The 11971-nt window shown below is 40.7% G+C and overlaps 2 protein-coding genes and 1 long non-coding RNA gene across 3 annotated transcripts; all 3 read right to left on the bottom strand.

Annotated features, from left to right (window-relative positions):
- Positions 1-3150: 3150 nt before the first annotated feature.
- Positions 3151-4204, bottom strand: LOC132088228 (uncharacterized). The gene is made up of 4 exons (XR_009421615.1): positions 3965-4204; positions 3817-3897; positions 3305-3439; positions 3151-3244 (listed from the first exon to the last, which is right to left on the bottom strand). It is a non-coding gene; the product is annotated as an uncharacterized LOC132088228 (long non-coding RNA).
- A 1947-nt stretch (positions 4205-6151) lies between these two features.
- On the bottom strand, positions 6152-9608 carry LOC130700121 (uncharacterized). The gene is made up of 8 exons (XM_057522134.2): positions 9211-9608; positions 7821-8044; positions 7583-7727; positions 7398-7523; positions 7175-7336; positions 6722-7114; positions 6600-6644; positions 6152-6529 (listed from the first exon to the last, which is right to left on the bottom strand). The coding sequence occupies exons 1-6, from the start codon at positions 9371-9373 to the stop codon at positions 6741-6743; spliced, it is 1194 nt and encodes a 397-aa protein (XP_057378117.1). The 5' UTR covers positions 9374-9608; the 3' UTR covers positions 6152-6529; positions 6600-6644; positions 6722-6740.
- A 666-nt stretch (positions 9609-10274) lies between these two features.
- LOC130700128 (uncharacterized) lies at positions 10275-11621 on the bottom strand. The gene is made up of 5 exons (XM_057522144.2): positions 11486-11621; positions 11268-11425; positions 11138-11208; positions 10804-11062; positions 10275-10743 (listed from the first exon to the last, which is right to left on the bottom strand). The coding sequence occupies exons 1-5, from the start codon at positions 11615-11617 to the stop codon at positions 10353-10355; spliced, it is 1011 nt and encodes a 336-aa protein (XP_057378127.1). The 5' UTR covers positions 11618-11621; the 3' UTR covers positions 10275-10352.
- Positions 11622-11971: the final 350 nt, after the last annotated feature.

Genomic DNA, 11971 nt, shown 5'->3' with positions numbered 1-11971 from the left:
GCAACTTTTGAAAGGGCTATTGTGCCTTTTTAAAGTTGCAAAAATAATTGTAATGTGCAGAGAATTGTCAATAAAATTTTTTTTATAAAATATTTTTTGCAAAATTTGTTGCTTTCATTGGCTGTGTTAGCTGTGTTCACACATTACATTCATCAACGTTTTTCTTTTTTGCTGTGCTTTATTTGTTTTTGTCAATTTCCTGAGCTGTCACTTTTCCACATTATACTCATTTACATTGCTACATTGGGACTCGAACCTCAGACATCTGACATCACAGTCCTGCGCTCTACCACTGAGACATTTGGTACTGTATGTACACTAATCCAAATTTGAAAGCATATGTACGTATGCAGCTTAAACAAGGTCTTTTAGGAAGAAATTATTAACATTGTAATGTTGTCGTTGGCTTAACGGTAAAGCATTGGACTGGTGTACCGATGGTTCAGGGTTCGATTCCCAAAACAGTTGATAGATAAAGTGATAAACATAAAAACAAAATTCATATAAATATGAAGCATTTTATTGTCCCTCCATCCACCCTCAAATCCACCGCTAATATTTACATTTTAAAATACAATACAATATATACATACATAACTAACTAACAGGTTGGCTGCCACGCCACTAAATCTACATTAGCTACGTCGCTATCGGAAGGATAGCGACCAAGGGGGACTTGCCCGCTGACAAGTCCGGGCTGACATGATGATGGAGACCGTTGTGGGAACGCACACCCCAGGTCTCCACCACACATCGGGAAAAGGGAGTCCCTATGGTGCGTTGCCTAACAAGCCTTACGGCCAATCTTGGGCAGTGGCAACTGCTCCACCTCATGGCAGATAGGCCATGAGGCAGAACAGCGCGGCCCGTCCCTATACAGCTAAAAAAAAAAGGGGATAAAAGTGGCGTGGCAGCCAGCGTGTTAATTAGCACTACAATTACACACTACAAAATACAAATATACCATAAAGAACAGGCGATGACGTGGCGATGACGTGGCGACCACGAGGCGACGGGCGAGGCGATGATGGCGCGACAGGTGAAGAGAAGACGTGGCGACGGGCGACGGGCGAGGCGAAGACGGGGCGACGGGCGAGGCGAAGACGGGGCGACGGGCGAGGCGAAGACGGGGCGACGGGCGAGGCGAAGACGGGGCGACGGGCGAGGCGAAGACGGGGCGACGGGCGAGGCGAAGACGGGGCGACGGGCGACGGGCGAGGCGAAGACGGGGCGACGGGCGAGGCGAAGACGGGGCGACGGGCGAGGCGAAGACGGGGCGACGGGCGAGGCGAAGACGGGGCGACGGGCGAGGCGAAGACGGGGCGACGGCCAAAGCGTAGACGTATGTTGAATTGCAAAGTAGAAGGGATGCTGCAAAAATATTGTTTGTTAACCGTTGACAACACTATATAGAGGAACAGACTGCTTCTACCAGATTAAAACTGAAGAGATGATGAGTGGGCAAAGAGTCTAAGAATGATGTGAGGTATCCAATCCATTGATGCATTGTTGGGAATTTTCTTTGCAGACAGCATCCTTTTGAGTTTTAGTTCCACGAGCTACAAATAAACGCATTACCATGCCAATGTGATACCGATTGACAAAATCTACGTCAAATACCATACTCCACAACACAAAATCCTGCCACTTAATGGGCTACGTAGAAATGATTTGAAACACCACATAGATTGCCCTTCTCACACATAACTGAATGATGTGATGAACAAAGAACAGGTGGCAGAATGATTTCATTGGCATGATAGTATTCCAACTCATATGGCTTGTGTCATTTCTAATTTTTCTTCATGGTCAGTATCCTTTGCTATTAACGTTTCACCAACTACATCTGAAAAACAGAATCATGGCTATTGGATTCTGAATGCCAATTCATTTTTAATACCTCTCAACGCAGTGCAACTGAATAGCATGGTAGAATGTAAAAATAGTAGGTTGCAAATAGCTTTTGGATTTCGTAGCTGGCCAAGCTGATTGCAAATTTTCTCATCGCACAAAAATAATCCACTTGATGTTTCTCACTTCAGAAACACAGAAAATAATAAAAAACTTCCAATACTTTATGTACACACCAATAAATTTGATAAAAATTATCAATGGGAAATTACATTGTTAAGATTTAAGAATTTTCGGGCACGAGTATCACTTGTAACACGTAGTTTTTTCACAACACAGAGGCAACGGTGGCGCCATCTGTTATCCTAATTTACAAGCAACGCGGATTGTATAAACAAATGTTTATTTTCAGATTCAGAGATAACGTCTACACACATGCCATCAGAAAATCTTTTGAGATCCATATAAAACAGTTTTAAAAAAGGAAGAAAACAGTACTTGCACACATATAACACTAAAGCATATACTTTACGCTGTTTTTCTTGTACTGCCATATACGGTTCTGTCCTCAGAAATTTCATTGAATTCCATGTCAAAACTCTTAGCCAAATTTTTCAAACAAAATATCAGCCTTATTTCATGTTCTACTCAAATCAGAATATAAAAAGCTACACACGATTTTGCTACAAAGTTTAACGAGAACTGCGTAGATCACATTCACTTTTACGTGAAACTTAGTATTTTAGTTTTTTGGCTTCAAAGGTGCTAAAGTTGGTATTCTTAAATGGAACGAAGTAGTAAAACAACAGTTATCGAATAGAAGTGGCTATACCGTTTGACGGACCTGAAATAACAAAAACTCTTGTTTGGCAAGCCAATTGTTACCTGTCACTGACGATGATACCTACCGTTTAAACTTGTAATGGATTCCATGTGATTTAAAATTGCCATGACAAAGAATCATTCCGATAATTCATGAAATTTTCCGCTACCAATCCTGCCATTCGAAGAAAACGATGTAATTTGATTCCGAATAGAAAAAATCATCAGGTTACCCAATGCTAACGACGCACACAGATAGCGATACAGGCGATGGCTTTTTGAAGATTTGTCTTCACTCAAAATCAAGTTTTGCCCCTATATCATCTCTTTTCCTACAGTTTGAAGTTGACTCTTATTTGCTGTATGTAGAGTTTTTTTCCACGAAACTAACTGCACTTCAAAGAAGAATTATTTGATTATTTGCAAACTCCTTAGGGAATTTTAATTACCAAATACTCACTGTATCTTCCCCAGCTTAAAAAAAAAAAATAAGATTCATGGGGCCAACACCACCAGTGTAATAACTGCTAGATCCCAAGTGTTGAAGCCGCCTACACATATCCGACAAACCCTAAAGAATAAAAAATGTTTGGTGTATAAGTCCCAAATGAGGAAAACCCTACACAAATACTTGTATTTACGTGAACAAATATTCCCAAATAAATGATATCTTCATGCCAAATGAGTTTGAACGTGAGTTGCCAGCTTAAAAGGGTATTGCTTCAGTTTTTCATTGTCCATCCAGGAACAGCAGCAAACCAAAATCCTGAAAGAAAAACATAAAATAAAGATTGTTTTTATAATACCTCTATGCAAAACCACTTAATAGGGGGGGGAAATAAATGTTACGATTACAACATTGCTCAAAAGCATTGTCTAGAACTTTAAATGTTTTGTTTTTGTTTCAACTGATGAATCAATCTGCTGGATACACCCTTTTGCGACACTTTTGATGGGAAACTCAATTCAAGCCCATCACTTTGTCCTCACTGATGACTTATTTCCACTAAAAGCAATAACTTCTTGGCAGAAAGATCTTCAATCCTTCAAACATACCTTACAAAACACTGCAGGAACAAACAACAAACAAATGTAATTCATCCTAAAGTCTTCCCCCAATGAATTTTAATTTAAGTTACGTACTGGTTTTCTTTTTACAAGCTGATTGTTTTAGCTGTCTTGTCCCCAATGTTAAACAGAACCTTGCTTTTTGCTGGATCACCACTATAATAAAACAAATAAAAAACAAATCTTTCAGCGATTTCACCTATTTACAATAAAAGGAACCCACCAACTTTTTTACATGGTTGGTCGGCGAGAAACATTGCCTTATCCACGTGTCCCTCTTCGACAACACCCTGTGTACTGTTCGTTCCTCAGTGGATAGGTTAATTTCTTTCGAGAAATACGAGAAAAGGAATACTAATTGCTGTTTTAACTCTATTGCGATTTGGTGATTCACCAAATCTCTGTTAGAATTATTGATGCTTAACATAGGAACACTTTTATTCTGACCTGCTGTGCTGGTTAAAACAAAAATGAAAGCTCTTTCTGCTCGACTATTCCGCAGGTCCCACGTCACTGGACGGTTCCAAACGCCACCGCCGACAGGAAGAGAACTGGCATTGCTGCCCGCCTTCGTCTGCATTGTTTTGAAACCAAAAATAAATAAATAAAATTTCACAATAAAGGCTTGTTTCCGACGAGCGAATCTATATAATAATACATATGTAAGTCAATATACAAACATATTTACTCATTTTCTTATTTTGTAACAAAGAATCATGCTGTTTCTGTTTGTCTCATTACTATTTTGCTCTGCTGTTAATATCAACAGGTGCTTTAAATGTTTTAAACAACGGAATCATTTACCTACATAGATGCATTGATACCCTTATCTGAGCAAATGACCTGAATCTTGTAACCCTGTCCAGAATCATCACAAATCTAAAACCGCAACCTCTGAAGCTTAATTAAAATCAAGAATTTAAGGCCAAAAACTGTTGTGAATCCAAGCCAATACTTGGAATCCCATACCTGTAATTGACAGTCAAGCAAATCACTACACTCATTCAGGCTTTTGGTTCTACCACAACTTTCATCGCCTTTTAGAAATGCCTCCAAGTCACCTCCAAACCAACTTTGATCATCTTTTAAGTAATCGGTGATATTCAAATAAAATGTCTACAAAAAACATAAATATTGCAAGTCATAATTAGTTAATCCCCATACTGTAGGGACTTCCAATTTTATTCAGAAAAAGGAAATAAAGAAAATCACCTTCTTTCAGATGCCAAATCTGTACTGGCTTGTAAAACCCACAAGTCTTGGTTAAAGAACACCACAGAATTTCCTGAGAATCTTTGCTTATGAATCCTATTTTGCCAATTTCAGTCAGCTGTTAGATGGAAGAACAACATAAAATCTTGATAGAATACAAGTATTGTCAAGCCATCTGATTACCAATTTCAAGTTTGATTCCATATGTTAACCACTTATGAATCAATGTGCCGTCACCATTTTGATTGTAATTTCTCCAACAATTGCAACAGCCCCTTTACACCATCATCTGCCAATCCATGGCAACTTGTAACAAACTGAATTCCTGGGAAAACGATAATAGAACAATATATCCCAAATAATATAAAAATGTGTTTGTTTTTTTTGCAGTACACCATGTTTAACCCCATCTTTGGGCTAGTATTACAGTGATCGGGATCTAAAACCCATGTAACTCTTGTTGCCCCTTTCACAAGATAACTTTATTAGAAAATAAACCACGACTTTTTTCCGAAAAATAAATGGAGTCGGGAGCTCATTCGAAACCAGCCCCATCCGACACCGGTGGGGAAATTCCTCCCACCCCTGCTCCCCCTTTTATCAGTGAAGCCGAATGGTGTCCGCCATCTTGTGCCGACCTCGCTCGAGTCCTATTCATCATCAAACTCGATCGAATTACGGGCATTAAGCTGAATTTTCCGCATTATTTACGTAATAGCCATTCCATTATATTTTTACTGCACTCGCCAACTTTTTACTTGTATACCATTCGTACAAAAACAATCCGCATGGTGCGCCAATGTTATCTGCCTTTGCCAGTAACCCATAAATGTCCAGTACTTTAATTACTGTAGAAATTATAATATTGGTCGCGTATACCATCGTCTTTCGGTGATTTAGAAACCTTGGCCAAAAGAATATACTTGCAGGATCGGATTGAACGTAAATTAACTTAAGACTGAGTGGGTATCACCACTCGTAGAACAAATGTATAACTGAACTGCTTCACTGGGGGACTCGATGTAAAATGGAGCATTGGAGAAAAAATTGGCGGGAACTCCTAATAAGGCTGCGTTGCCTAAATTTTTATTTATCTAATGGTTTTAATCAAGAAATTGGCGGGAACTCCTAATCAAGCTGCGTTGCCTAAAGCTTTATTTATCTAATGGTTCTAATGAAGCTAAAATTATAACAAGAATTGGTTGTGGATCTTGTATTTTGAAAACAAAATGAGTTAAGGGAAAATGATCTTTTAACGGATCATCGATATGTTCAAGTTTTCTTACGTTATTTAGTACTTTGACAGAAGAAACATGGTGGGATCACCCGCGTGGTTTACAAGTACGGCTTACTAGATCAGATTGCTTTCAACAGATATGCAAGTAATGGTTGAGTGTGTGGGTGGTTGACCACAGCCCATAAAGAAAAAACAAAGGTATGGTCTGATTTTTAAATAATATCCAATAAGTATAGTAATGATTATGCAGATATCCTTTTTGTAGTATATCTCTGGATCTTCACAATTTTTTTGTCTCAAAAAACGCGAAAACCCCCTGCAGTCGACTGGTAACGAGTTCTAGCAAAAACAGAAACGATGCAATTTAAGTAAAATACCAATTGAAATAGGTAACTTTGAATAATCTTACCAAAACTAGACGAACCATTCATCTTTATTATTTGAAGCTCCGTCACTAGAAAAAGAATGCAAATGGGATATCAGAGCTGCGTGACAGAAGAATAGCAGAAATAGAAAACTATGGTGTCATACCTGTCCGAGACGGCCATTTTCATATTGCCAGGCACCAAAAGTTGGAACTGCTGCTGTTGAGAAGCAGTTGAACTGTTTTCTTGATGGTGGTGCCTCTGCAAAGTGCTGTACTGCTGCGAGTGATGATAGGAGAGGTGCTGCTGAGAAGATGTGATTCCTTGAGCATCTGCAATCCCATTATTGTGACTCGAAGACGAAAATGGCCCTGATCGATTGCAGGGGGATGCCGGTTTCCCGACATGACTGATTTCAATGGAAGCGTCATGTAGCCACTGCATGTCGGCAACGTTTTGACAGCTGCAATAACCGACGAGTCGTTTGCAGTCGAATTTGCCGTTGGTTTGCTGTTTCCATCATCAGCTAGTCTCAATCCGTTATTGCCACTGGAACGAGCTGCAACGAAAAAGTTTATGGAACCAGAACATTCAAACTAGATTTGAGTGCATCGTTTACCAGTAGCCGTCGCGTTTGATTGTGTGGGAGTTTTCGTTCGGCGACAACAGCAGACGACAACAATGGCTGTGACAGCACAGATGATGACGACACCAATGCTTCCGGCTACGGCTCCAAAGACGGGTAAGTTCAATCCTAATATTTTGAAATGTTGTTCGCTATCTGCATCCCGTTATCTCAAATTAGGCAACTTGAAAGGGTTTCGGTTTCTTTAATTAAATACCTGCACAAAGGGATGTGGTTGTTTCGTCCGTATTGTCTCCGCAGTGGTTGACACCATCACAAAGCAAATCAGTTGAAATGCAAAAATCTTTTTGTGCGCAGCGAAAATCCCGGCAAACCAATTCCGCTAAATCAAACGATTTAATTCTGTTCTAATTTTTGTTAGAAAACAAACTCGAGTATTACTTTTGTCTTTAAAAGCGGTGACGACGAGGTGGAACCCGTTGGTTTCGGTGCCCCAGCCATCGGTGACGTATTTGAGCGTGACGAAGTTGGTGCGTGTGTAGATTGTGCCGACGCTTTGACGCGTGTGGCGACACGACAGGTCAGCCTAAAGGACGATGAATTAGTCAAGTACGTAAGCCGTTTAACTCTGATTTGTGTGGTTATTATTAAATGAATCGATGTCTTGTACACACGTCACCTTGTAAACTCCGGTGGCGTGAGCTCCGTCGTAAATGAACAAATGATCGTTACAGTCGAGTTGAAGTTGATCGAAACGCAGCATGAAACGTTGCAGGACCGTCTCCGTTTGGAATGTGATGAGGCAATCCAAATTGTGCTCGTTTTGCGACCTCAAAACGGCGCCATCGATCTTGCGATAGAGTTGCTGCAGAAAGTGGCTTTTGCAAAGCGAAGCCACGTGATCTGTCCATCGAATCAAATGCGTTACATTAAACTTTCCTACCACATCCTTTAAATAGCAAGTTCTCATTAGCTTAAAAGAAACTCGGCCGGAAATGAGTTTGTGCGTGTCTGTTGTTGCGTGTAGACAAAAGACTTTTACGAATAATTTGTGTAACTAGACAATAACTGACATCAAGTATTCACGTAAGAATGATGGGTTGAGCAGTCTTGTCCAACACGTACAACAAGCAGGAGTAAGGGGAGCTCAGGGTATCGTAAACACATCTTTAGTTAAATAATTGAAACGAACGATGTTAGTTGTTGATGTACTACACGACCATTTTACCCAAATGTTTTTCAAATAATCATTTAGCGATCACTGAATTAATTAATTCAGCCTTTTTGCGGAGTAAAAAGAGCAAAATCAATCTGTTGGGGATCTAATAAAAAACAGCTGTCGTGCATGCATTTGATGGGCTTGCTCCGTAGTAATCTTGAAATATGTTGATGTAGTCCATCCGGCTTGTTTTTACGTATGGCTAACGATCGGATATGGAAAAAGGGGGCCTCTCTTGTGTCATTTCCATATCCCATCAATAAATTTTAAAGACCGATTTATTTTTTGCTGATGTAGACTCGAGAAGCTTCTTTCGATAATCACATTCGATGCATAAGGGGAAACCTTATATATGGCGTTTGGCCATATATTTGGCTTATCTATAATAGTTTTCTATATGGCCACACACCATATTATAAGAGTTCAGCACGTGATGTAGCTGTAGGCACATAGAGGCTGAGCTCAGGTTTTATCCGTTCTTTTATAAACAGAGAAAGAGAAAAAAACAAGCGAGCATCAAGAGAGAGACGAACTATCGATCCGTCGGCTGCTGCGGGATAGACGTGTCGTACAAAAAATAGGGAATGACAGAGAAGGGGAACATTGTAGATGCAACGGCGGCATCATCAGACGCTAACTCGCAATATATTAGCCTTTATGTACGTACGAACAAAAAGGCGATATATACAGCGGCTTGTATGGCAATAAAAATAGGTGACTCTGCATCTCTTTGAAGTGACCCTTTGTAAACAATTTCCGTCTTTTCAAAGTCATCTGATGTGCTTATTCAAATGAGAAACTAGTAGAATTTCGTTAACTATATAGAACGAATAAGTAAACTGAGACTTGCAATGCTTGTTTTTCTCTGCTTTGGCCAAATTGACGCAGCACAAAAGGCCAACGAATGACACGGCCAAGAATGTGTGAAGCCAGGACGTCAATAAAGTCGAATGGCTGCAGCCAATTTTCTTCTTCTTTTTCCAATTGTAGTACGTCTCGGATGAATAGAACATTCTATTCGTCTCCCTTTTTTTTCCCTATTTTTCACTCAGTTTCACGACACGCACGACACACTTTTCCCGTGATTTATCCCGACATGCACGTCGATTTGCTCCTCTTTTTCCCACAAAACAACTGATCATTTCTCACTTGTTTCTTCAACTACTCACTGTTTACATTTGCCTATGTTTTTTGGGGTTGATAAAATGAGACACGTCTAGATCGGCAGCCGCGGATGTAATGTGAGTTAAACAGTACACGGGGGTGTTTAACTATGGGGCAGTCTCTGCTGCATATGTCAGACTGGCAGTGAGTCTCTGACTCGATCTTGTATGTACCTACCCCTTCTTCTTCTTCTATTTCTTTGCTGTGTAGTAGAACCAGGGCTTTCTAATACAGTTTAGTTCCTCCCCTTATTCAGCCCCGCCTTCCATTGATATCGATCAAATAACCCCCCCCCCCATCCAACCTCCCTTTTCCCTGCCTCTATATAACAGCAGTTTCTTTCTATTTCTTTTTTTTTTTTCTGTGTGTGTGGGACGGATGGCGAAAAAATCGATGGCCACCGCTCGTTCGCTGTCACGAGACTCGCTCCCAAATTCCCAACAATTCCATTTTGCCCTATAGCTGCTCCTTACATCTTGGCAGAGACCCCACCCCTCCCTATTGTGTTGTACACGCTCCAACTCGCTGCTAGTCGGAGTAGTTTCAAATAGGACAACTGAAAAAGGAATCCATCATCATAGCCCGTCATAAACCCCCCGACATCTGCCAAAATCCCCGATAACGTCATATCCCCTCTAGCATTTTAACTTCATCAAAGTCTTAATAAATCAAAAATAATGACGTAGACTTTAAGTTTGATGCTTTGTACAAAATGTATTGATCCGGTCAGCTTTTTTTTTTCGCTTGCGGTCTAAAAACCTTTGCCGACATAATATACCAAAAAAAAAGGTACGATAATAAATAGGAGCATTGTGGGGGGTTAAGGGACTATAGGGCAGCCCCGAGAATGGTAGCCAAAATGAAGACGATGATGACGATTGCCATGACAACACAAAGGCAGCGACGTTGATTAACTACACTAGTGGAATCTTCTTCATCCTCTTCGTCTTGGTCGTCGTCCGGGTAAGAAGAAGACGAAGAGCCGACCGAATCATCAGCCACATTGCAATAGCCGCTACTGGCGCCACTGTCGTTGCTGTAATAATGGCACGTCGTCTGCATGATGGATCTATTGTGATGTTGGCAAACGGACGAATCGCCTTGCAGTCGGTCCAGTTGGCCACCACCCGAATCCGCCAGAGTCAAATAAGATTCAATTTCCACTACATTGTAGTTGGTACGCAGTTCTTGTAAAGCGCCTTCCAGTTCTTCAATTTCCCTTCAAAAGAATTTCGATTAGAATTGAAATTTCTACAAATGAATCGAATATTTTTTTTACTGTTGTAGTTGATTAATTTCGGCGCGTTCGAGACTTAGTAAATCGGCTAATGGAACATCGTCGTCATCGTCGACCAGGCAACTGGATTCGTGATTTTGTAGGCGGCCATTTCGATTTTTGTTGACCTTCCTCTTTTTCTTTTGTTTATTCTGATGCTGTTCTTGTTGCTGCACAACAACAAGTCCGGTGTTGATGAAACCGGCCGCCGGATAAAGAGCAAAAGTGCATTGCAATTGCAATGTTCTTTGCATTTCTAAAGCTGTTTTCAATTAAGAAATTGGCCTTTTTTTGTTTTGTTTTTTTTCAGGAGTCAGTTTTGGTGTGTACAAATTACCGAGAACGTAAAGGCAGCAATAAAGCAAACACCATAATCGTCCGGAAGATTCACCAGCCACATTATCCAACCTACAAACGTTGAATGAATTTAGAAAAGAATTTGAATTTTGAAATGTACCACCCCGTACGTGAGAATGAAACGACGAACGGTACTGGCCAGCTGACGAGCTCGTCGCCTGGTGCGCTTCAGTCGACCACGAAGATTTTGGCCATCTCCACTCGATGTACCCAACGACGTGGCCAATTGGTGATAGGCTGACACTTGGCCATTCAATTCTCTCAACAACTATTCAAAACAAAGGTATTAAGTTTTTTTTTCTCAATTTCTATTTGATAAAATAAATACCTTGAAACATTGAACAGGATCTGTCACTGTGGAATCGACGCAATGTTGTTGCTGATTCTGGCCGGATAACCAAAATGTGGAAGTAGCAATTCTCCTCGTGACGACGGCATTCGATGAAAGCGTGGCCGTCATCGCATTTAACACGAAACCCACTTTTTTTTTTCTTCGTTTTTAACTCGTCTTGCAATCACACGTCATCGTGTCTCTCACCACAATCACACACAAAAAAGGGAAAGCAAATATTCGTGACCAACAAGTTTCGTTCCGGCAACAAGCCGCCAGGAAAAGTCAACGTGGACGACGACTATTGCAACAACACAAAAGATACTTCTCCTGTTGGTTTGAGACAGATGATAAATCTAAAGTCTGGAAAACCCCACACATCTGTACCAAATAAGTCGGACCAAGGCCCCGCGCGCAGCCGCGGAAACCCACACATTGGTCGGTGGGGTTTTGAACTCGAGCAAATGTCACCAGCATCAGCAT

Source organism: Daphnia carinata, chromosome 8, assembly GCF_022539665.2.
Source record: "Daphnia carinata strain CSIRO-1 chromosome 8, CSIRO_AGI_Dcar_HiC_V3, whole genome shotgun sequence".
Classification (NCBI taxonomy): Eukaryota; Metazoa; Arthropoda; class Branchiopoda; order Diplostraca; family Daphniidae; genus Daphnia; species Daphnia carinata.
The sequence above is the reverse complement of the archived record's forward strand: the minus strand, read 5'-3'. Positions and strand labels throughout refer to the sequence as shown.

Coding starts and splice junctions, on each gene's coding strand:
- LOC130700121 (XM_057522134.2), bottom strand. CDS start 9,373: ATGTTCTATTCATCCGAGACGTACTACAATTGGAAAAAGAAGAAGAAA. Junction 8,045..9,210: donor AGCAGAGAAAAACAAGCATT/GCAAGTCTCAGT, acceptor TTCGATGGACAG/ATCACGTGGCTTCGCTTTGC. Junction 7,728..7,820: donor ACGCCACCGGAGTTTACAAG/GTGACGTGTGTA, acceptor ATCGTCCTTTAG/GCTGACCTGTCGTGTCGCCA.
- LOC130700128 (XM_057522144.2), bottom strand. CDS start 11,617: ATGACGGCCACGCTTTCATCGAATGCCGTCGTCACGAGGAGAATTGCT. Junction 11,426..11,485: donor ATCCTGTTCAATGTTTCAAG/GTATTTATTTTA, acceptor TGTTTTGAATAG/TTGTTGAGAGAATTGAATGG. Junction 11,063..11,137: donor TTGCTGCCTTTACGTTCTCG/GTAATTTGTACA, acceptor AATTGAAAACAG/CTTTAGAAATGCAAAGAACA.